Genomic DNA, 24578 nt, shown 5'->3' with positions numbered 1-24578 from the left:
GTTTCTTTTTCTGACAAACATGAAATAGTTCAATGTAAGTAATGTGGATGCCTCTAAAAATTATAATAAATTTTAATTACTATAAAGGTATTGCCATATTAGATGTTGTAATAGAAAAATTTACCATTTAATAAGATATATATATTAAAAGACACTACATACAATATTTAAATTTTGTTAAAACTAACAGTTAAGTAAAATATTTTTAAATTTATTGTTTCTTTTAACATGTATAAATTTCGTTTTGATTGTATAAGAGCATCCTCATTACGGAATTTTTATTCAGTGCTTTAGTGAAACAAAATTTTTACAAATTGTAATAAAAGTTATTCTTGTACAGATAATTAATATAGTTTCTGTTTTCATTATTGATACGTAAAAATTGATCGATATTTTTTTTCACTGTTATGTATGTAAACAATATTGGCTTTCAAATAACAATAAGGTTTTAATAAATAATAAAAACAGTTTAAGTAGATACGTTTAGGCGGAGTAAATAGGTATAATAATTATTACTTTAATATTTCCCTTAATGAAATGTAGAACTTGTTGAATGATAAGGCTAATTAAATAATTATAAAATACTAGACTACCCATTTTCATAATAAGGGCAGATGACTTTGATATAAATGAAACTGTAATAATTACTACTAGCTTTATGATCAAATTACCTTTACGTTCATTCAGCTTATCTGATTTCACAATCATGTTTATATCTGTAATAATTATCTAGAAAATAAATAATTGTCTATTGTTCTCTATTTCCTTCAAACAAAACTTACGAGATAATTGAAGATAAAGATAATGTTCACAGATCACAAAGGATACTTTCATTTTATAGAATTGCTTTTATTTATACATCGAACAAAGTTAATAATTACTATTATTACTTACTTTTTAGCACTTTTCAACGCATTATTCGCAAATTTTTTAACATTATAAGCGGACATTCGTAAAAATAATTAACTATGTACAGATTATTTTGAGTTAACTGGTAATCCTAATATGTGGCCTCTTATCATTATTACATATTTACAATGATCTATAACTTGGAAGAAGCAATTTTTTGCCTCGCAGTATCACAAAAAATTTAAATCGTCGATAGAAGGTTGTATTAAAAATTGACGTATCATGCTATGCAATAATAAAGTTTTAAAGAGAAACATTTCATTCGGACAAGAGGTTGCACAATGAAATTGCTTCTTCGAAAACAACAATACAATTGCCACAGTTTAATTTCTTAATTAGCAGTTATACTCTGGTGCAAAAGGAAATCAGCGGTTAGATAAATATTTCGTTTAATAAAATGAGTTTTATAGGTTCATATACACAGCCCATAATATGCATACAGAAAAATAATGCATCAAATATTGTCTGAATTATGAGTTCATTAATATGCGAATAATTTTCTACAGTTTCATGTGAACTGTTGCAAAGAATTCGCGTCATTAAGTTAGAACACAAACACTATTTTTACAAGAAAAAAATTTTACAATAACATTCGTATGGTGTTAATAACAATCTCGCTTATTACTACACTGCTGACTCTGGATTTTTAATAATAAAAACATGTTAATTCAATATATCCAACATAATTTTTATGTCGTTTTCGTTACGACTAAAATATCGCTGTACAAAATTAATTACTCTCCGTTGGAATAACGTCGTTACCAATTTTAACGTATACGTGGAAATTTTCCCTTCACCTTGTAAATTAAAAATCCATGCATAATCAACCTTTCTCTTTTGCATGTACAATTCAAAACTAGTTCAAACGTGTTACGAGTTGCAATAAATTATATAGAGATTATAGTCGAGCTCAGTTCAATATCAAATTCATTCTGAAACAGAATTCTTATAATAAAGACATCAGTCTTTAATTTTTTTTCTCGTTTACAAGTAATGCTCCGTAGTATTCCCGTTAAAATAGTGAGTCAAATAAAACAGAATATTATATCTCTTAATATTGAATACAAAATAGGGGTCTTAATAATCAACAAAATAATTGTAGCAATAAATTATAGAACATAACGAATCTTCTTCCTATACTCACTTATATTAAAAAGAAGCACACAATAAGCTTAATCCACTTTAACGAAATAAGGAAAATAATTCTACTAATTAAAATGATATCATTTTCAGTGATATAATTTTCTGAGTTACTAATATAACCAATCTTGGATTAAGAAATTTCATCATTTTCGTGTCTGAAGTAGAAATACTACACGCTACATAAGTAGTGTTTTAATTAGGACGTAATATATATATATATATACTTAAATAAAAATGTACAGTGTTTAATTGAAAACATACATTTCTTCGGATATAATCTTTCGAAATATGACTATAAACAATTTTAGTTCAGCTCTCACCTCAGTGTTTTTTTTTTAATACTTTCATTCAATATTATGGTCTACTTACTCATTGTATCATAATAAATATAATTATCCGTAAAGTATTAGAGCAATCTGTTAATTCTTAAAGCGCTGTTATTTCTTGGCGAGGCATTGTATGAGAATAAACCTGTTGAAAGTCTTCGACTTGTTTGAAAATAATTAATTTGTAACGTTGTAAAATGTCACAGTATGTCACGATGCCATACCCATGTTTTTTTCGTATGGTCAAACCTATGTGCTAACCACTGTTGTTCCAATAATTGATATCTATCTTGACTTAGGTATAATGGTTTTCCACGTCTGTAACAGAACATTATAAATTTGAATAATTCTACCAAGCACTGAACTTTTGAAATAATAAGAAGTAAATCAAGTGCGCTGTCATTCGTTGTTCATGTGCGTTAACCAGAATTCATACTCACTTCAGATCTCTATCTTCTTCTTCAAAATCATCGAGGTAAAGAGATCCCCACAAACAAACCCTCCGACCTCGAATCACAACTATATAAGTTGATGTTACAACTAAGTATATACCAGTTCCACCTCCGCAGTCAATTGAATGCTATAAACAATCAAATTACATTTATATAATAATATCATTTAAAATTATTTTACTCGCACCGAAATGACTCACTTGAACAACTTCACATACATTCATCTGTTTGCAACAGTTTTGTCTTAGACAAACAATGGCACCACATAACAAACAGATACTGATCTCTTGAGGAATCGAGTGACCTTGACGACATTGTCGTTCGTGATAATACTGCAAAGAGAGTGAAATTGGTAAAACCTCAAACACGAAAAAATGTATTTAAGTATAAAATAAATTGCAATTATATGTAATTCGTACCGTAAAAATCTTCTCGTATTCCCTTGGAAGACTAAGTAATTTCGGTACCTGCCATGATATGTGTTGCTCCATTATTAAATTTCTGGCTACATCGCTTCGATTCACGAAAGCTAGAAACTGGTCACACCATAAACGAGGTACCGAAACACTAGCCTCGGAATCTTGCCAGTTCAAAGCTACTGTTGAATTGAAGACGTTCCAATCCATACCCTCCGAAACTAATTCCAAATAATATACTAATCTCACAAATTCAGTCTGTGGTGTCCTAACTAAAGGCAATGGTTCTTCGTACAAATGATAACGGAGCAATGCAGCTATTCGCAGAAACGGTAAGCACATCGACTGTATCTGAAACAATATAAAGAATAAACGTGCAATAATAATATTCTGAAGATAAGTTATTAAGATATTAATTACTTGTATATACCTGTTGCTCAATACTATGCATTTTAATTATCGCATAAAAATTAGACGTCGATGTTGATGGTTGATACATAATGTCATCCGAACGATAGAGTGGACTGTCGTTGAAATGTTCGATTATTCTGTAAAGTATAGTCTCTGAAGACATGGGAGCACGTTCGACATATTCCCTCCTTAAAATTGTATTTCTTTGTGCTTGTGTGAGACCACAACTTATTTGTACTATGACCTGATAGTACAATAAGTTGTAGATTACTTTTACTACACTAGAGAAATACGCTGAAAATGAATTAGGTGTTGCATTAAACGTATGAAATCGCTACAGCAGATATTTATGTAAACATTGTAAAAATATGTACTTTGATCCAAATGCAAGGGAAGCAATAATATAAACTGTATAAGAAGTGCAGTTGGATCTCTGAGGAGCAAAGGAACTTCGCGCTCGTGTAAGGTTAATGCAAGTGGAGCTGCAGGTTCAGTAGGTAACCCGGATAATTGCTGCCAAGTATGATGTACTGGCCACATTGCCAATACTCTTGCATGCATCGCCAAGACATGAAGCAGTGCAACTGAAAGGAAAATATTATTAGTGAAGAATTTATTATTCATATTAGCGTCAAATATTATGATAGAACCAATTAATTTACCAATGCAATCGCGTTTTGGTGTCAAAGGTATCGTAGTGGGCGGAGAAATACACAACGATCCACCACGTTGTACGAGTTCGACTTCAAAATTGGTTCGAGCTACAGAAGTTACAAAAAGGAACAAACTTTGGTGACTAGGGGAACAGTTCTTTTGCTTATACTTTAAGTATGTGCAACTCGTCATATCCTCCATGGCTTTGCCCATTGCCATGGTTAAATTCGTTGAGACCTGGAAGAAATATTTCTGTTAAATTTAAGTTGGAATGGAAATTTGAATTAACGACAAAATATAACTGGACTTACTGGATTTCGTTGTATCTCTTTCAGCAAATTGTTTAATTCCAAAAGTATCGTACCAGGAGAGGCGTGACGAGATTGTACAACTGCCGCACATTCTCCTAATTGCGGAGAAAGTGGAAGGAAAGAATTGGCTAACTGTCGGCACAGTGGACACAGGTATTCACCGCTATCTACCGCGAGACTTTGATGCCTTTGTTGATTACGAAGAGATTGTAAATAGGACTTCAAACAATCTAAATGTAAATGGTGTCCACATGTTTGAACGTGAACTCCACCTTCCCAACCTAAATTGACGGATAACAGCCACGAAATCTGTAACGATTCAACACAAAATTATGCAATTCGTTTTGCTGTGATCAGTGAATATCATATATTAAAATATTTACAGTATCGAAATGGCGATTCAGTTCATCCATTCTGCGATCAAAGTAGGCACCACGAGTATCATCCTTTGGTATAGGCGGGTCTTCATCAGAAGTAGGCAAGATTAATCTTTCTGTTTGCTGTCGCTCGTGACCAATAACACTTGTTGCCTGAACCAGTACAACAAGACCCATAGGTTTATCTTCAGTACTAGGACTAGTCTGATTGCAAATAACGCAATCGTATTCCTTTTTGCTAGTCAATTTGGTGGTATTTTCTTCTTGATCCCAATCCATACTAGATACTCCTGCTTCGTCTAAACATAATTTTAGAATTTATTTTGTACTGTACAGCATATACCAAATTTTATTTGCACATACTTAATATTTATATTACCTGTTTTCATTGCTTTTTCCATAAATTGTTTTCGTTTACTGGCAAATTCGGCCATTAATTTTTGCTGCCTTTCTTTTGCCCGCCTTCGTCTCTCTTCCCTTTCTTGATGTTCCCTTTCTCGTTGTTTGTCTTCACACTCTTGCATACGTGGCCATAGTTTGCTTCTAGCTTCATTGATAGCATCTTTACACATAGGATCCAAGTCTGCTATTTTGTTAAGTAACTGCGCGATGAAGAATGGACCGTCACCGATTCTAGATTCTTTTGGTTCTGCAGCTGTACTACTACTAGCTTCGTTATCTGACATTGCACTTTGTTCGGGGTTGTAACTGTCTGGGACACCTGATAATTGTGAATGTAATTTCAGTAATAGCGAAATTATACTCTCGCCCACTTTTACTGTTTGTGGTAGCATCACTCCACCCTAGAAAACAGGAGAATTTATGAAACGAAAAGAGATGGCACGTCAATGCTTATGTACTCCTTGGTGGGCACTTGATTTGCCCATCACTGTTATATATACTCTATGTGATACAAGTAGGTATAATAATGTTACCTGTGTATCTCTTCTTCTATAGTGTTTGTGAGAATTCGATGTAGATGGAACAATTTCTGTCGTTGTCACTCTTGAATTAGTTAATTGTGAATAGACATTTTGAGTAGACACTATTATTTCATTACCAGCCATAACAGCATGTCGTTGAGGCGCAGGTGGTAATGCAGGTTGACCACCGATATCTATACACAATTAACAAACGTTACATTAAAACTCAATCGAATCTACTTTTTTAATACACTACTTAAATGCAAAGAAATGTTTGAGCGATATTGGATTAGTGCTTCTGTTACTGACATCTTCTGGAGCTAATGCTAATCTATGCTATTTTTACAAAGGAAATGTAGTGCGAAATGTTACATTTAATTAAAAAAGATATAAACGGCACGAAACATATAACATCGATATAAAGGATATAACTGTGGTTAAGGTATAAAGATTAAGAGTAACATACTGTTTGGTAAAGGAGGTGATTCAAGGGCAAGGGCCATGGATTCTTCGGTGGATGGTGGCAAAGCTCTTTGCAGAGATATTAAATCATCTTCACTATTAGCATCTGATATAGCAACGATTCCATCTTCAGGTACAATAGTCACATGATACTGGTCTATAAAAATAGTTATGAAAAGAAAACAAAACTAATATCACATAATATGCAGTCTTATTATAAATAACGTCGAAACACCTATCTTGAAATCATAAGAATTTGGTCATATTTCAGTTTATGTACAAAGTACAGTAAATTGTCTGCATTATAATCGACGGTGAATTAAACTAAGATACATCAGGACATATACATAAATAAATATAAGAGGATTATTTCCAATAGATTTATATAAACAAAATTGTATTTTGTTTTTAGAAGAAAAAAATGTAACTTTTAATCATTCTTTTTTAATTGATATATCACATAGAATATCACATTGCTTAAATAATATAAAGAATAAAATTATAGAACTCACCATTTGCTTGTGGTAAGGCAGGTAAGGGAGTGCGATGCACGATGATACCATCTAAAGATTCCAAAACTTCTAAAGAAAGTTCGTCTGTTGCATCGTTTAACATGAGTGAAGTTCCAACTTCAGTCATTTCTCCCGGAATTTCCCATTCAATTTCGCCTACAAAATTTGATAGAATTCGTAAAGTTATGAAATATAAAGCAATATACGATAGTAAATTGTTTACTTACTGTCAGAGTTGTTTGACTCTGATTCTTCTACTAAAATAACTTTAGATATCACTGTCCTCAGATTTTCCGACAAATTGTCATTCTTGTACCAACCAGCTAAATCCATATCTTTTATCACGCGCGGTGATTCATCTTTATTGTACTGACATAAAGGATTTAACTAGCAGAAACAATAAGAAGCACAGTTATAGTCAGGAGAAAATAAAATAACTTAATTATATAAATATAATATAAATTCCTTACAGATTTATCAGGTATCTCTGCAGTAACAACTGCCATTTCCAGTAAATAAATAGTCAACGCCATTATATGTTCTGATATGTTATGTCCATACACAGCTTTGTACAAAATGATTAAAATCATAGCATGAAAAACTCTAGATCTTAATACAATTCGTGGATCATCATAGGCAGATGAAACAGGAGCTGGATTTCTAAATGGTGGCCATGGTGTTGCACTATTTTTTAGGTTGCCTGATTGTTTTACACTAAAATGTTAAAAAAAATATTTTACAATATGGCTTAAAAAATGTTATAAAAATTATTATTGTTAATCTATAACTAACTATTCGGTAAAACGATCCATTGACATTTGGAAATCCCCTTTTTGTGCTACTCTTAATAAGACATGTAAAGGATCAAATAATTCTTCCCATACACGAGTTCGAGGACCATACATTCCCTGCTGCATATTTCCACTAGCTTCAAGATTAGGTGCTCTGTATACTGCTACCTGTAAATCATATTTCATAATTTTGTAATTGTACAAATAAAATATTACACATTTTGAAGAGTATAAAAAGTGCAAATGAAACATACTTCAGCTAAGACAGATTCAAAATCTCTATTTTGAGTACTGCCACAACGCTCTGGCATTAATTCCATCAACTGACTATGAGTTTTATCACCCATGCATAATAAAGTAACCATTTCTAAGCGGCACATTTCAGGATCAGATAAACCTAAAATGAAATCAAGTTTATAATTGATCTTACATAACTTGACAATAAAGTAACGAGATAAGAAACTTACCTAGGTTTGTTCTAACATTAACCAATATAGCTAAAAATGTTAAAAAACTTTCCAACATAGGTGTTTCATGCTCTGCATTCAAATATTCACTTTGAGATGTTCTGTACAAACAAAGGCTCATTTCTTCTTTTATGTGAAACCTGAATAAACAAAATAGTTATTTTTAAATATAATTCAAAGATGAAGATAGAAGTATTCATATGTTAATATAATGGATAATTACTTCTCAATAATTGCTTTTAGAAAGACATCTGGCTGTAGCTTGGTTGCACATACTTGTAAAAGATAAAGATCTGCATCTACCATAGAATTACAAAAATTGCACTGTATGTATGTCATGATTTGACCCTTTATTTGCAATCCATTGCGCACCCATAATCCATTTAGAATTTCATAGAAGGCGACCTAAACAAGAATTCATTCGAATCATTAAAATTTTTAAATTAAATCATATATCATATTAATAATAACTACTATATTAATGGTCTCATGTGTGCAAATACTGTATGTCCATTTTTTTAAATCTGAAATTTTATATTTAAAAATTCTGAAATAATAATATATGGTTTGGGATCTTTATTAAAAAATACATCGATATTTATTAAATAATATTCAACGCCAGGTATATAAAAACATGATAATTCATTTATTATTAAAACAATTTTAAACAGCAGAATAACGAGAATAAAGTATGAAATATTTAAAACCTAAAATATGAAATCATCATTTAAGTGTAAGCGTTTTACGGATGTGTGATACTACCTCCCCCATTTAGTCGGCCAATCCGGTTGCTGAAAGACAGTCGTATACATACTGTACCGTCAGTTCATAGCGACTATACCATCGACGAACAAGGGACAGTTCATTCGGTTTTTAGAACAGTTAACCAACAGTATTACCCCGAGTGACTAATTTTCCAAATATTTCTTCAAAAAATTGAACTCTCTAAAACTCGTTTCCCATTTCGTGACAACGAACAAAGTGTTCGAGAATGTAACGATAAAGAAAGAGAAAACAGAAAGATTAAAATAAGTGCTACATGTGTTCGACTTTGTAAACTTTCCATTTAAGTTTATCGTTCTTAGAATAACATACAATCATCGAAGATGACTGTAATTAGTACGAAACTTATATTTCTTTGTTTGTTGTTCACCATGGATCAATTTACCAATAGTTACGCAAAGATTGGTTATATAGACGTAATGGAATTATTAAAAGTTGGCCACGGAATAGTAACGGATGCTTTTGAATCGTGGGAATTAATACGACCCAAAGATCCTGAATACGATAACACCTTGCCATTTGTACACAGAATGGAAAAAGAATTAAGAAATCGGATATCAAAAGTGTCGCGCGAACTCGATATGTACCAACAGAAACTGGAAATACGTATGGATACAATTATGGCTAAACTTTTGAACGATATACCGTTACGACAAAACCTAGATCAAAGGTTACGCAGAATTGACGAACTCGTTGGCCAAATCGATGATTTGTACGCTACTTTCCAAATGTTCGTCGTAGAACCCAGAAGATACGAGCAATTTACGCTAGAGGATTTCGCGAGTACATGTGTTTCCTCCAGATCAGGCGCCCTACCTGACATGCTGAAAACCCTCCATCGATTATTTATCCCTTATGATGGAATTTCATTTAGCAAAAGCGTTCTTGTGTTGCTGGGGAATCAAATGCAGGTAAGTGACAATGTTAGTCAAAAATGTTTATCGCATGGTTATGTTACAAAATCCTTTCGAATGTTCGATAAATTTTTTTAAGATAAAACTTTTTATATGTCGCATTTGCCGGCGTATGTATCCGGCTTTACGAAGGCACTGTTTTTTAAAGGAAAAATATTAGTACATTTTTGCAAATAATAAAAAGGTGATAAATTCGGTATTCGATAAATGTTTCTTTAGATATTTTCGAAACATGACTATCTTTTTAGCGCGTAATACCCTATCGTGACAGAGTGGTATTAGGTGCAGGAGAATATTGTAATGATCAAATGACATCCGCATTGGCGTAACTAAGATCTTTACGTAGGGTGCCCCAGCTATCCAAAAAAATTGGGAAGTTTGAAAACTTGAAATTTCAAAATTTATAAGTGGATTCCTAAATTTCAAATATGAAATATTCTTTGTTATGTGGGAAACGCATGTTCATAGTTTAAAAGATTAAATCTATCCTAATATCGATCTAGTTACGTCAATGAACATTCAACAATCCGCACCTCTTCAGTGCACAAGCACAATGGGAATGTACATAGATGTAGTGATGTAGCAGTAATAAACTTACTGTGCAAATTCCAACGAAATTATAGATAACGAAAATTGTCTTATTTTATTTATTTATATTTAACAATTTTTTTTTGTTTAATGCCGAAACATCCATGATACATGTTTACCTTGTACCCATTTATGTATCTTGTGTGATCTATTCACGTTCGAAAGGATCGTTAACATTTCGTCATATGATAAACCGAACAAAGAACACTTTAAGAAACTGTTTACTAAATTTGTATACAATTTATGCGTTATATATTTGCGAGAAATAATTATCAAAGAATCGTGACAATGTTGCTACATAAAGGATTTTCATTATTGAAAGGTTTGTTATTGGAAAACCCTTAGGGTTGTAATGTTCCTAAATATACATTAATATTTGTTGTTCTTAATAAATCGACCCTTTCTTCTTATATTTAAGACCTGAAAGAAGGAACTGTAATCTTCTTTTGACGTTACAATGCACTTTGTATAAACGGCTTAACAACGAGGAGAGTAAGAATGAAGAGGAGCATGCGCAGATGTGAGAACACCGTTAAAGAACGATTTCAATTCTAGGGTGGGGAGTAACAGAGAGTAAAATGACGGGACACCAATACCAAATGTTCAGTTAAACCTGAACGTAGAATGAAAGTGTTTGTGGTGAAGTTTTCTCTCATCGTGTCGGAAAACGCGTTCAATTAACTCGTTTCAGAAATTAGTCGTAACACATACACATACAATTAAGGCAAGTTTGGATTAACTTGTAACTCAATTTAGAACTGTGATATAATATGTAAGAGAATTTTCTTAGGTTTCAATTTTCGCAAATTGTAATCGAAACGTTTCCACCGGTTATATTAACCTATATACTTTCCACGCTACTTTCCATTTGTCAGCAGTAAATGACGAACGGAAAATAATATTAAAAAAATTAGTGCATAGTTTAAAAATTGTGTACTTCTGACGATAACGAAATGATGGTGTCAACTGAATGTACTATATAGAACATTTATAAAGAGATACATCTCTTTATATAGAGATTTATTGTGACAAAGCATTGTTTCAGTTTTTTCTTACATTACTATGCTTGTCACTTGTTCAACACTGATGCACATGTCTTTCATGCGTAAACGTGAAATGATTCGTACGATGGAAACTATTTCGCGAATTTCAGAAGGTTGTCTTGAGAAATTTAATGCTTTGTTTGCAAGAAATTTAAGTATAGAATACCTTTTATTTAACGTCACGTTTGCTTCACTAAATAACAAGTGGACATACAGTTAGGTTTATAGACGGATAACGAATTTTTTATTCAAATAATATTCAACTTTACGTACGAATTATTGAAGGTCATTTAACATCTTTTTATTATTCAAAGAAATCTGTTTAAATATGGCGCGTACTTAATCTCCGGTTTACTTTTAAGTTTTCTTTTTTATGTAAACAAATGTTATCTGCAAAATATTGTTTTTCGTTAGAATTGTTCAGATGACCGGATGTGTTAATAATTACTTACGGATGTGAGTCACGTGTAACTAAAATATGATACGTCGAGAAAAATTATGGTCAATCAAAAATAAATTGAAAATTCCACGATCTGTCTTGCAATCTACGCACAAACATATCATTTCGGTTTGAGCATTAATACATCTAATTTTGAACGTAATCAACACATTCGACCTTTACCACTAAGAAAGATGCATATATAGGGTGTCCCTAAAATCGTGCAGAAATTTGTACAGACATTCAGAACAGAGATGCACTTATCAATAGACCGTCGATATTACTGATACATGACAATATATTGATAGTATTAAGATTATTAAGATATTAAGATTTAAGGAAATAAGTTAAATCTATTTTTGTTTAAACTTCACGTGTAACTAATATAAGATTCAATGTTACATTACTTATTAATTATTGATAGCTATCGATATTATTAATAATAATTGATCTTGCACCATGATTTTAAAGACACCCTGTATATGAAACTATTAGTATGTGTGCGCGCGCATACAATCTAGATGAGCAAGCATACACATATTCAAAGCTCAACACTGATCTCTATGTTCGTTTTTATTTCTCGAGATTAATCACGTTCAATTCAATTCGAGATAAATCACGTTCAAATTAAAAATCTAATCGTAAACTGAAACTGATACGCATAAATGTGTTTATAAGATATACCACCCTGCAAATATTTCAGATCAACATATCTATGGGAGAGAAACCATTACAATAATGGATCGAATTTAGAGTTCTCTGTGTACTAAAACACGAAGACAAACAGATATAAAAAGACAGACAAAAAAATAGCAAGATGAAGGAAATGAAAATTCTGCCATGCTTCATATTCCTCTTCACGATATGGGAAGCAAACTGTGCATACAAACAGGGCATCACGTTGATCGATCAAATAAGAAGCAAAATGTTGGAACATGAAAAAGTCCTGGAAAAAGATTTATTCAATCCACTGTTCGACGTGTTTGTAGAAGACGAAGAAAAGAAGTATCTGCATCTGATAAAAAGTTTCAAAACCTTCGGCGATAAACTGGAACAAAAGTTTCCGCATGACAATTTCGAATATTTGATTCCGTTAAATAACGTTTGGCTATGGGCTCGAACAGAAATCGAACTGAAAGACATTAACGGTCTATATGGTGTTTTTCGACGAATGCAGCATGAAATTATTGATAAAAAAGCGGGTCTTGATCTGGACAAGCTGGCCAGTTTCTCGGAAACTATCCTCCGCGATCCGAACGCGTCCATGTTGCGTGCGCTTACTACTATAGCCGACTTCATAGTGCAAGATAAATTATTTGTTTCTGCCTATCAGGTATAATGTAGCGTTGTAGCGAACATTCTTTGATAATTAATTCAAAATTTGATAATAATTCAGTCTGTTATGGTCTTATTTCATTTTGTATGTTTCGTGTTTGCAGGCAGCAGCTTCTCAAATTTGTAATGAAAATCAGTCGCTTCAACAATTGCTATATAATTTGTACACTACGATAACGCTCTCGGAAATTAGGGGCTACAGTATGGTTCAGTTCTCCTATATACTGTTGAGACTTTATAATCCAGGTATAGCAAATAACAGTTTTTTATTTAAGTTTGATATTATATCAGCCAGAGGGGATTTAAGACTCTGATGGAAAGACTATAAAACTCTTATAAAAGTTATAAAATAGTTATAAAATTCTAAAGCCCCATAGTACAGAGTCCTAAGCAGAGTCCGCAATGATTAAATTACGTGGGGTCCCCTAGTCATAAGCTTTCCAGTAATGTACTACATCCCCTGATGTGCGTTGTCCTAAATAATTATATTGAACTGTAACCTCTTCCTTTTAATTTTATAAATTTGAAACAGGTTCTAACTTCACTCAAGAAATGGCAATGGTCAGGCAACAATATGAAATGAGAACATCGGAGACCATAAGGGCCGTGAAAACGGCTATGGCTTTTGCGCCCAAAGATGTTTGGAGATGCGATGTGGCGGAACCTAAATTGGGTACGTTCATATTTTACAACATCATTCCACGAGAAGCATAATTCAAATTAAACGATCGTTACAGATGAAACGTACACTTATCTAAATCGGTTATTCCAAGGATACGTTGTTAACGAGGTAGACCTAAATAGACAGTCGACGTGTAGAGAAAACTGCGCGTATTATTCGTACTCTAAAGTGTATGGATGTTATAAAAATCAATTTTGCCAGTCGCAACGGAAGTGTAATGGCAAAATAGTAAACTGTGAATACATTGATTCGGACATGTGGATTTGTCCATCGGTAGACTGATTTTTTTTTATATTATGAATGGCGTTTGCTGTAAATACTGATAATAATTTTTTGAATGTTTTTAGTCACGTGAAAGTGATAGAAGATACGAGTATATAGAATACGAAAATGGTAATATCTTTGGACAGAAGAAAAGTTGTAGTAATCCAAAAACGAAAGTGGATAGCTGGTGGCGTTGGATATTCTGGCATTGCAGTTATTGCTTTTGTTACTGTGATGATAGTAGCGCGAAATCTGACCGATACTTTAGTTTGCGGGAGGTTCTATCCGATGTAGAGAATAACAAGTAAATACGTCACTGTGACATTTTAGATAAGTTAGCGAAAATCATCAGTTCCATAAATAATAATAATGTGTTATCCGTTGCAGAGTTGTAACGGGCATCCAACTGAAGAAAGTCAATCAGATAATACATTTGCAAATAAAAGAGGGTCAACTGTTGCCTTTTGGAAACATTAATGAGACTAACATACAATGGAAACCAGTTGATGCATTTTCAGTACTGGATACTGACGTCAGAAAAGATGTTGATTACCATACCATAATGTGGGAGAAAAGAGGCGTGGATCTAGATGTCTTAGAAAAAGATGACAACTACCTTTTAACAGGTATACTTGTTTAGAGGATTATACTTTCTACATGCTTTGCGGAAACGACAAACAATAACTGTTTTTCAGGTGTCAAATTTAGGACAATTGGTCCACGGTTGAATTTAGAAGCAAGATTTACACCGTTTAATTTCACAACCGGAAAACTGATAGATCCAGTAGGAAGAAGTGTCTGGGTCACTAATGACGTAACCGACAGGTAAGATTTATTCAGTTCTTCTAATTCATGCACTCGTTAATGTGTCATGGTTTCTATGAACGATTTTCATCTGCAGGGAGAAATTAAAATTGGAGAAACCTGATATTCCAACTCGTCAAGCTTTACTGTCATTACCAGACTCAAAGCCAAATCAGTACGTGAATTTTGAACCAAGTGATCGTGCAAGCGATGCAGCACAAAATACGATACCATTCCTCGATATTCAACCAGTAGAACCAAATCCTCCCGTTCCACTAATGGGTGCCGGTATATACCATAAAGGTAGAAAGGGATCAGGAGGATATATAGCGATGAAATTAGTCACATATGATTTCACCCGACATTTACAAGCCGATTTACCTCCCGCACCACCCATTATCAATACTACGAATGAAATACAAGCAGTATAAATATTAACTGTACCCGGGCAATACTATTATAGTTTATAGAATATCTTTTATATATATTGTTTCTATTTTCATGTCTTTCGATTATGTATACTTAGTAATCAATTGTTCGTATCTTATGTACGTACATTTTTTAAAAAATTTGCACTTCTGTTATAATTGATTATTCCAGTGTTTGTGCCATCTTTTATCACCAATGTTTCTGTACTTTTTAAACGATAGTTCATTAAAATTGAAACTTCTGTTTACGCTTTTGTTACAGTTTCTTTAAGTCAAACTTATCGTTTTGAACCCTCAATAATGATACTCATTAATTTATAAGAACTTGAAAGAATAGAATATAAAATAATGTTATCTTTCCTCTAACATACTAGTTGACATTTAGCTAAATATTAATATTTGGGTAATTTTAAATTCTGTGATCTATTATTAATTAAAATAAATAAATATGTACGAAAGTCGAAGTTGATGTGTTAAATATTCCTAATAAATCCAATTCATTGAAAATACCCATTAAAATAAATATCAATCATCCATTATATCCTTATCTTTTTTCTAAATAGTGGTACATACAGTATTGTGCAAATATACATAAAAACCGTATTGTATCTATAGTATTATAAAAAAGTGTACTCACCTGAACTCGTAAAGGGTGCATCATTAAGAGATGTAACATATCAGTGGGTGGTAATAAATCATTCAGAACAGCCCCTTGTTGACGTACAGCTTGACACATAAACACAGCGAAGTACCGATGAAGTGGAAGATGAAACGACACTTTTAAACTATCATTCTATAACAAAGTAAAACAAAAATATTATAGTCTTAACGACAGATACACTAAACATGATTGTAGATACATTGTTTTATTATTAAACGAACACGTTTACGCACCACGTTTGGATGAGTGAAGTTTATAGCATCTAACCAATCTTGCAATGCTGTGAGGCAAAACGTAAGAACTCTGCGAGTAAGAGTTGCACTTTCAGGTCCACGTAAATGTGAGACTAAAGCCCACATTGGATATGCACTGGCTTCTAACTCGGCACTAAATGCTGCATAGTACGTGTTAGACTCGTACTCAACGTGTTGACTTATTTCTCGTTGATTTACATTCATTCCTAAAATAAATACAATAAACATTTATATATAGAAGATAGTTTTATGTATTATATAAAATAAAGAATACCTTGAAACATGGATAGGAAGTCAAACCACATTTCCAGAAGTGTATCATCACTCATAAACCTAACAGCTATAGGCTTATGTGAAAGAACATTATTTAAATCTGATACAATCGGCCAATAACAATGTTCCTTCATCACTTGCCGTTCACAATCTACTACATAGTGAAAATTTTTATCTGGATCTAAACATAAACAAATAATTACGCATGATTGCAACTAATATATTCCGATATTTTAAAGTGATAAAAATACTTACCATGTAAGGTATTCTGAATTAATATCTTACTCATCATGTACTTTAAAGTAATAACCATAACATGCAACAATTTTAATTGATCCACCATTCTCAATGCTAGACTTTCATTACTAAATAACTGAAATTTTTAATGTAAATACATGTATACGAAGTAGATTTTATTTGTATCATTTAAGATAATGAATCTTGATAATACTTACTTGTACACTGACATGGACTACTTTATTACTTAAAGTATCAGGATCCGGCGAACGTTCGAGCATCATTGAAACTCTACTATAATGTAATACAAATGCACGGGTAAGTGCTTCTTTATAATCTGGATCTGGTAACATATTTAATAGCAAACAAACTAATTTTTGTGGAAATTCATAAGCAACTGTCCAGAACATTAATTCTTCTAAGAAAGTAGTGTGTTCTAAGTTCTCTTGTAATGATGCACATTCTAAAATACAATACAATGAAATGTTCATTTTGTTACTATATTTAACTTATTATAATTATGAGAATATCAATGAAAAATAAATTACCTTTATATTCATCGGGTGGTTCTGGATTTGGTAAAGACTTCATTGCATCTTGATATATTTGATTGCTCTTTTGACAATAGGGATCACATTCTGGCTGTCCACTTGAAACATAAGGATCCATAAGACGTCTATACTTCTGAGGACTTGTAAGTGCAGATGTCATAACATGCCTCATTAATGCACCCATTTTGTTTAGATCAAGAAGCATGCTTAAATACCCATCTGCATCTTGGATAACGAGCCTAAAATCTGTGCCACCTGCTTTACTGTAATGGTAAATAATTCTCATGTGTCATATATTCTTCATCATACATTTATTGTAAAACAAAGAAATATTTAACACACTAGTGTACACGTAAGTGCTGAATAAGTCGAAGAATTATTCTAGGCATCATTGCTTCTGCCACACACATCAGATCTGAAGGAGCAGTTTTGTCTACAGCAGCTTTTGGGCCATGTCTATCACAAAATCTACAAAAATAATTGTATTATATAGTACTTTTAGCCATTAAAATAATTACTACTGCAAGCTGAATAGAATCCTCACCCTATTTCTTTCATAACAGATGCATCACCACAATCGCATGCACCTCCTGCTTGGCTGAGAAACATATTGAAGTCATGGCTATAATGATTGCCCCTTTTAAAGCACTCCGTACATAGAGACATGCACGGTGATATGCCACAAGTACGACAACGGTATGCTACAAAATTGGGAGTCCAAACCAGGCCACAGGTTGTAGCATTATCGTACATTCGTACTGGAATATGTACAAATGTTTATTTCAATAAATAAAATAATTATAATTTTCAAATTATACTCAATTATTCTATTCTTCCCACTGTCAGGAATTCTTTAACAAATTTATTTCAGAAATTTAAACTCTTTATTATAATCCTCTAATGATATTGCTTTAAATGTTAAAACTGTTAACATAGTTGCATTTTCATATCTGTAATACTTCACATAAACATATATTTATTGCATGATCTTACTCATGCCAAATACGCAAATTGCATTCTACTTATCATTAATATTAAAATAATGGTCATATCAAAGTATTTCATTTAAAATCAATACACTATTACACAATGCCCCTGTATTAATTTTAGTTACTTTCATTATAAGTTTGAAATAATCAAAAACCATGTCACATTTTAATTGATTCAGTTCAATTACATTTATAACAATAGCTATTTATATGTACATTTATACGTATATGTATACATATTATATGTGTATATATATGATACTTGTGAATACAATTTAAGGAAGTAAATAAACCTATCTACTTTATTATGCAACACAAAATATAATGTAATAATAATAAAACATATTAATGCTTATTATGTTTATAATTGACATAACATCAGCAATATTTGAGAAAAATCCTTCCTATTTTTACGTCTAACCCCATAATGCATACATAGAGAATGTTTACTTCTGGATAATCTTATTTAAGACATAACTCAAACGATATAACATAATTCAAAATTGATAATTCTTGTATTATTGGTGTAGAACAAAAATTCTTGTTTATATTCTTTATTGGTAGAGGTCTCAATTGTTCTTTCATATCTTTACAAAATTATAGCGCTTCAAAACACAAACTCTCTTTCCCTGAAATTATGACTTTAAAATTATAGTATTACTGCATTAAATGATCAACATGTCACTTTTTATACCATGGTCAGCAGATTTTATTTTCTATGAATTTCATGGGTACTATAAATGGGTATTTACTTCTTAGAAATTCATGTATGCATTGTCGGGTTAACCCATTAACAATTTATCCGGAGTAAGACACAGATATAACGATGCAACAGAAGTATTTAATCTATCAGAAATACTGATGTCTATTGTTGCAGGTAACAAGATTATTACAGTTAGTTTTCATTGTTGAGGTCCCTAGTCTATTTTACCTAATATTTAATTAGTTACTGCATAAATTAGAAGTTGTATGCAAGTAGTACTTCACAAAATAATAAAAATATACTGTATTCGAACCGTCACTCACAATTTTATTACAGTGTTAAAGGGTTAATGAGAAGTAAATGTACATAGTAGAAAATTCATCTTCCTGGCATACCTGTATTGGAAAATTCATCCGGCGTACGACCACCAGCCATTAACCACTGACACCAGTCGATAGTTTCCCAGTCATCGATAGCTTTACTAGGATTTAAAAGAACATCCAACAGTTTATTGAGAGGTCGCGGGCAGCCACTGTCAGGGCCTAAATTGCTACATTCTGCATGGATATAAGCAGCTGCATCACGCTTGCCCTTGTTCATCAACGTTCGAACCGAGCTGTTAGAAGTTGAGGCCATCGCGAAAAATCGACCTCGCACAGCGAGGATACCGCTGATTTTAATACGTGTTGTGGTATCCTCTAACAATGTATACTTTAATCAGCGAGAGAACCGTAGTGCCGAACGACGAGTTTTCGTTCATGCTGCGCAGGTCTGCTCTGATCAGGGTTGCCACCTTATCGCAATATAAAACCCGAAGTGTCACACATTCCAACCCGGATATTTGAATGTGTTATTCGAGATAATACTCGTCATCGGACGAGCTTTTGTTCATTCTGCGCATGTTGGCTCTGATTGGTTTGAGCACCGTTTGTAACCAAAAGCAACATGTGTGCACATTTGTAATTTTCGTGACACTACATATGTACCTCATGGTTTTTTACTTTATACATTCATTATATAGGCAAAACCATGGTCGTATGTATAGATCTTGGATTTAGAAATTTATGGACTTGAACATTTAGAAATTTAAAAGCTCGAAAACTTAGACACTTGGCAATTTGTTCGTGTATTTTTGTTAACTGTGTATATAGCCGATGAAATAGAAAGCGTAGTGGGGTAGTGCGAACTAACTGGGGGTGTACTGAAGTTAGCTCTGTTGCGCAAATTGAATATGATCTCTCATCAAACGAATAATAAATGCACAGATGAAAATAATGAAGAAAAAGTTTGTTCTGAAATATTATGAAAGTAATTTTTAAGCACAAGCGACTGAAAACTTAAACATTTTTTGCATTGTACACAATTTTCGATGTATTTACCTACATGATTCCAAATAAATGCATACTGTATGTAATAATATATAGGATGTCCTAAAAATATTATACAGGCCGGAAACAACAGATTCTTTTCAAGAAAAGAAATTGAAAGTTCTTTTGTCATTTTACAGTCTGTAGAACTGAAAACTGAAATATCAACTTCTGAAAATCAAGTTTAGTGAATAAAATAAACCGTAATTGTGCTTTTAGGTAGCACTGATCGCCGCAGCACTATCGCCGTTGGGTACTAACTAAATTCCTAAATAATTTGTTGGGTGTTTTCATCCCCCAATGAATGCAATTGATTATAACGTTTTTGTTACGTTCGCTGCATAAGATTGTGCAATTTGTTCTCTTTACTTAATAAATATAAATGGTGAATGTAAAGATATATCAATAGCAAATATATCGTTTGTTCATTTCAGTATAACCCAGTCATATATGAGTCCCTAGTCTTTAATCTATTATAAAATTATAATATGTAATTTTAATCTTATATTAAATTTCTTTCCGTTTGAATATATCGATGTCGATTTTATTTGACGTAAAATTATGAAGACTACTTTTGTGAACATAAAAGTTCTAAAAATTTCTTTTTATGTATTACTAGTGAGTTTGAGTTATTATTATGGTAGCACTGACGAGTTGGTTCTCTTTTCGTTCGGATAATCGAGCGTGTACGTTGCTGTGATAAATAATATTATTAATCGCAGGTAATCTAATATTTTAAAGTTCATCGAATGTAAATATATTATAATTTAGTTAGTATTTGTTATAATTAATCGGTTGACAACCATATTTTGTGTTAATAAAGATCTCTAATCTGAAGTGATTGGTTAAGTAGAGCCAGTACAAGTTGTCTCCTACTGTTATTATTTTGTTTATTAGGTTTGCGTTGTATTACTTAAAATTAATTAGTATTTTAATTAAATTATTGTATTAATAATCGCATTGCTTGCATATACACAAAAGTAGAACGAAATGGACTAACATTTCGTGTTTATGATAGGTTATGTTTAAGTGACAACAGCATAAGTGGTCAATGATATACTTTAGTAAACAAATACTTCCGCATTTCTATAAATATTTACTAACTTAAAATTGTTTATTTTCAGTCATGGTGCGTATGAACGTTCTTAGCGATGCTCTTAAATCCATTAACAACGCTGAAAAGCGTGGAAAGAGACAGGTGCTCTTGAGACCTTGCTCAAAAGTAATCATTAAATTTTTAACTGTAATGATGAGGAAAGGTAAGGAACTATACGAATGAAAATATAAGAATTTAAATATGTAATTAAATTTGTATAATTCATATTGTATTTATAACTATTATCAAATTTAGGTTATATTGGAGAATTTGAAATTGTTGATGATCACCGCAGTGGCAAAGTGGTAGTAAATCTTAGTGGAAGGTTAAACAAATGTGGTGTAATTTCACCTAGGTTTGATGTACCAATTAATGACATTGAAAAATGGACCAATAATCTATTGCCATCTCGACAGTTTGGGTATGTATCATTAAATTTATGTCATTCATGTTAAAATGATTGAAATGATGGTGCAATGGAACATTTATATTGTAGATACGTTGTTCTAACCACAAGTGGAGGAATTATGGATCATGAGGAAGCAAGAAGGAAGCATCTTGGAGGAAAAATACTTGGATTTTTCTTTTAACTTTTATTTAATAAAATAAATCTTTAATATCAAACTTTCTTTACTTATTACTGATACAAATACTCTCCTACAACCTAATCTTCATTATCCTGCCAACAACAGTAACATTGATATATATAATTTAAAATTTGTTAATTCAATTATTTTACGTCTCTATTTCACGACGTGTAAAAATTCTAGATAAATTTTTAATAGTTACCGATTTAGGAATGAAAATGAGATATAAAAAATAGCAGATAAAAGTACACGATAAAGAATAAAAAAATGCGCATATATTACTTCCCAATTATAAAGAGTACAATTGGAATCAGTATTTAATTAGTTTTTTATAGGATATTTTTTCTTAGAATGCACATACGATATTCCATATCAACGACCGACCGCATACCAAACTATAGAACCTTTCTGATTGGTTGTCGCAGTTTTTCGCTGATTGGCCTAACGTAGCCGGGGACGTTCGAGCATGCGCGTGGTTAGAATTTCAACTTGATGCCTCCTGTGAACGCAGCCGATGACGGTCAGTCAACAAAAGTTTGTAATTCGAACGAAACTCACGGACAGTTCGGAGCATGTGTCGCGTCGTGCAAGTTTTTATTTTTCGTTTGTGTTTCAAAATAAAAGTTTCTCAATTGTGTTTTTCATCTAAATAAAAGAAAGTGTAAAAGAGTTTTGAAGAAATTTAACGGTGTTGCCAGGTGTTACCAGGTGAATGTGACCGTTTTGTGCTGCGTTACCTGGGACTTACCTGAAGGGACAACCTTCCGGAAGAAAGCATTAAAACTTTAATTTTTATTCACAGTGTGTTTGTCTGCAAATAAGTAATTACTATGAATGTGAAAGCAAGTGTTTTGACATTTGGATTTTAATATTTCGAAAACGTACACGTGTTTACGTTTCCAATAATTATCATATTGTGCAAGGTATTCTGACAAAAATCCGTGATTCTATCGTTGTGACGACACTTTTCGACCAAATTTTTATTCGGCAGTGATTATCAAGATTTGTCTATCAAATCGATAAATTTTAATGCATACTACACGCGGATAAATATAGTCGTATAAAAATGAATATCGCAACGATATGTCGTAAGAAAGCGTCGAACGATACGTAACATCGAAGGAAAACAAAGTTGCAGACGCGATGCGATAATTTCGAAAAGAACGAGAAAAGGAAAGAAGACCGAATGTTTGAGAATCGAATGCAAAACATTACGGATGCTTCAGTATCGAAGATTTTTCGAAAGAAGGAGGGACTACGAGTGCAAGTAAAAGGAATGTTGTCTCACAGGTGTACGTCGTAATGCTCTTTCGTTACGACCGTTGAAAGAAAACGTAATCGAGGCTGAATTGACCGCGTGAACTTAACAAAAATGAGGAGAGCATTAAGGAATTGTTGGTATTCGTTCGCGTAACTCAATCGTGCGTTTGTATGACGTTCTCGTAGTGAAGTGCGAAGGAAGTGCAAGTGGCAAGAGAGCGGTACAGCAAGAATTTACCAAGTAAAACATGGAGATGCTGTGGAGAAATGCAGTGGCGGACCTGTCGACCTTCCTGAGCACGAGGACGCGGATTTTATTTGCCGCTGTCTATTTCATTTGGATCGCTGGAAGCGCCTGCGCCACTGGTGAGTTTTCGCGCCCATTTTCATCTTATTCTGACATTTTTGTATTTTGTTTACTTGTGCATTTTATGTCTCCAAACAGGATGCAATATATTTTTATCACTACAGCAATAAAAATCTAAAATTTTTATTTTGAAGTTTACAAATTTAGGAATTTAGATATTACTTTATAAATGTATAAATTTACAGATTTTTTGCTGTGTTCAATTTGTCATCAAATTTCATCCACCCCGTTAGAAATTGATATGGTGGTATAGGATTTTTAGGCAATTAGTTCGTGAGCTCAGCGATTACTGTCGTTATTACGCATTGCAAACGGTATTCAGTTTGTCATGAAACTGGCACGAGTACAGGATACACGCTTGACGTTACAATATCCGTGACAAAGATGAACAGTTCGATGTATGTGAATGCGCGACGATAGAGTTGAACGTTTCCTGAAACGGGTCAAGCCTAATTTGTGGCGATTTAAACATCGGGGAACATTGCTGAGTAGAACAAATAATGATTTCTTGGCTCTTGACCAAATTGCTTTTACGTACAACCTTCCACACGCGATTGTGAACTAAACGAATATTTTCCCATAAAGGAAAACTTTCCTAATCTCTATCTTGAACTCAATATTTCATCACGATTACATTAATATCCAAAGTTGTGCATTAATATACGTAATGATGTTAAACAATTTATCTTTTAATTATCAAATTATCTTTCAGATAAAAAATTAGGTCTCCATCCATATGAAGATCGAGTTTAAATGTCCTGGTATCACAAATAGTAATTATAGGGATAATTGCGCGGTT

At 32.6% G+C, this 24578-nt stretch overlaps 4 protein-coding genes across 13 annotated transcripts in view; 3 read left to right on the top strand and 1 right to left on the bottom strand.

Annotated features, from left to right (window-relative positions):
• Positions 1–1281: 1281 nt before the first annotated feature.
• On the bottom strand, positions 1282–20241 carry Ubr3 (Ubr3 ubiquitin ligase). Of its 3 annotated transcripts, none has more exons than XM_012286826.2 (28): positions 19498–20241; positions 17955–18168; positions 17753–17878; positions 17408–17673; positions 17078–17322; positions 16878–16995; positions 16624–16803; positions 16329–16555; positions 16072–16227; positions 8378–8559; positions 8155–8294; positions 7942–8084; positions 7689–7855; positions 7367–7610; positions 7124–7283; positions 6897–7052; positions 6389–6541; positions 5935–6116; positions 5379–5802; positions 5006–5298; positions 4623–4931; positions 4320–4548; positions 4032–4241; positions 3677–3951; positions 3250–3597; positions 3049–3162; positions 2819–2958; positions 1282–2696 (listed from the first exon to the last, which is right to left on the bottom strand). In XM_012286826.2, exons 1-28 carry the CDS (start codon positions 19736–19738, stop codon positions 2579–2581), a joined length of 5760 nt encoding a protein of 1919 aa, XP_012142216.1. In that variant the 5' UTR covers positions 19739–20241; the 3' UTR covers positions 1282–2578. The 3 variants fall into 3 exon arrangements, with proteins under 3 accessions (XP_012142216.1, XP_012142215.1, XP_012142217.1); XM_012286825.2 differs by having other exon boundaries at positions 3031–3162; positions 19498–20240; XM_012286827.2 differs by lacking the exon at positions 6389–6541 and having other exon boundaries at positions 3031–3162; positions 19498–20240.
• Positions 8970–15682, top strand: orion (chemokine-like protein orion). Of its 2 annotated transcripts, XM_012286823.2 has the most exons (9): positions 11003–11163; positions 12625–13254; positions 13361–13502; positions 13789–13929; positions 13994–14211; positions 14286–14506; positions 14590–14828; positions 14898–15027; positions 15104–15682. In XM_012286823.2, the coding sequence occupies exons 2-9, from the start codon at positions 12739–12741 to the stop codon at positions 15435–15437; spliced, it is 1941 nt and encodes a 646-aa protein (XP_012142213.2). In that variant the 5' UTR covers positions 11003–11163; positions 12625–12738; the 3' UTR covers positions 15438–15682. The 2 variants fall into 2 exon arrangements, with proteins under 2 accessions (XP_003704039.2, XP_012142213.2); XM_003703991.3 differs by lacking the exons at positions 11003–11163; positions 12625–13254 and adding an exon at positions 8970–9848.
• Positions 20242–21076: 835 nt separating the features above from the next.
• Positions 21077–22189, top strand: LOC100880869 (small ribosomal subunit protein uS8A). Its single transcript, XM_003703989.3, has 4 exons — positions 21077–21191; positions 21594–21728; positions 21821–21986; positions 22062–22189. Exons 2-4 carry the CDS (start codon positions 21596–21598, stop codon positions 22153–22155), a joined length of 393 nt encoding a protein of 130 aa, XP_003704037.1. The 5' UTR covers positions 21077–21191; positions 21594–21595; the 3' UTR covers positions 22156–22189.
• Positions 22190–22630: 441 nt separating this feature from the next.
• Positions 22631–24578, top strand: part of sdk (sidekick cell adhesion molecule) — a 46779-nt gene continuing 44831 nt past the window's right edge. For 3 of the 7 annotated variants that reach the window (XM_076530466.1, XM_076530464.1, XM_076530463.1), the window contains exon 1: positions 22632–23778. In XM_076530466.1, the coding sequence (XP_076386581.1) occupies positions 23661–23778 (118 nt within the window). In that variant the 5' untranslated portion in view covers positions 22632–23660. Of the gene's footprint in view, positions 23779–24578 lie in introns of all 7 variants that reach the window. The other 4 variants (XM_076530462.1, XM_076530461.1, XM_012286821.2 and 1 more) reach the window with 2 other exon arrangements.

Source organism: Megachile rotundata, chromosome 4, assembly GCF_050947335.1.
Source record: "Megachile rotundata isolate GNS110a chromosome 4, iyMegRotu1, whole genome shotgun sequence".
Lineage (NCBI taxonomy): Eukaryota > Metazoa > Arthropoda > Insecta > Hymenoptera > Megachilidae > Megachile > Megachile rotundata.
The sequence above is the reverse complement of the archived record's forward strand: the minus strand, read 5'-3'. Positions and strand labels throughout refer to the sequence as shown.

What these genes read in the sequence shown, in the direction of transcription:
- orion (XM_003703991.3), top strand. Translation starts at nt 9,261, where the DNA reads ATGACTGTAATTAGTACGAAACTTATATTTCTTTGTTTGTTGTTCACC. An exon ending in TGCTGGGGAATCAAATGCAG is followed by an intron (nt 9,849 to 13,360) that starts GTAAGTGACAAT and finishes TCGTGTTTGCAG; the next exon opens with GCAGCAGCTTCTCAAATTTG. An exon ending in TGTGGCGGAACCTAAATTGG is followed by an intron (nt 13,930 to 13,993) that starts GTACGTTCATAT and finishes CGATCGTTACAG; the next exon opens with ATGAAACGTACACTTATCTA.
- Ubr3 (XM_012286825.2), bottom strand. Translation starts at nt 19,738, where the DNA reads ATGGCCTCAACTTCTAACAGCTCGGTTCGAACGTTGATGAACAAGGGC. An exon ending in ATAGAAGAAGAGATACACAG is followed by an intron (nt 5,803 to 5,934) that starts GTAACATTATTA and finishes CCTGTTTTCTAG; the next exon opens with GGTGGAGTGATGCTACCACA. An exon ending in TGCATAGTATTGAGCAACAG is followed by an intron (nt 3,598 to 3,676) that starts GTATATACAAGT and finishes ATATTGTTTCAG; the next exon opens with ATACAGTCGATGTGCTTACC.
- LOC100880869 (XM_003703989.3), top strand. Translation starts at nt 21,596, where the DNA reads ATGGTGCGTATGAACGTTCTTAGCGATGCTCTTAAATCCATTAACAAC. An exon ending in AACTGTAATGATGAGGAAAG is followed by an intron (nt 21,729 to 21,820) that starts GTAAGGAACTAT and finishes TATCAAATTTAG; the next exon opens with GTTATATTGGAGAATTTGAA. An exon ending in TTGCCATCTCGACAGTTTGG is followed by an intron (nt 21,987 to 22,061) that starts GTATGTATCATT and finishes TTTATATTGTAG; the next exon opens with ATACGTTGTTCTAACCACAA.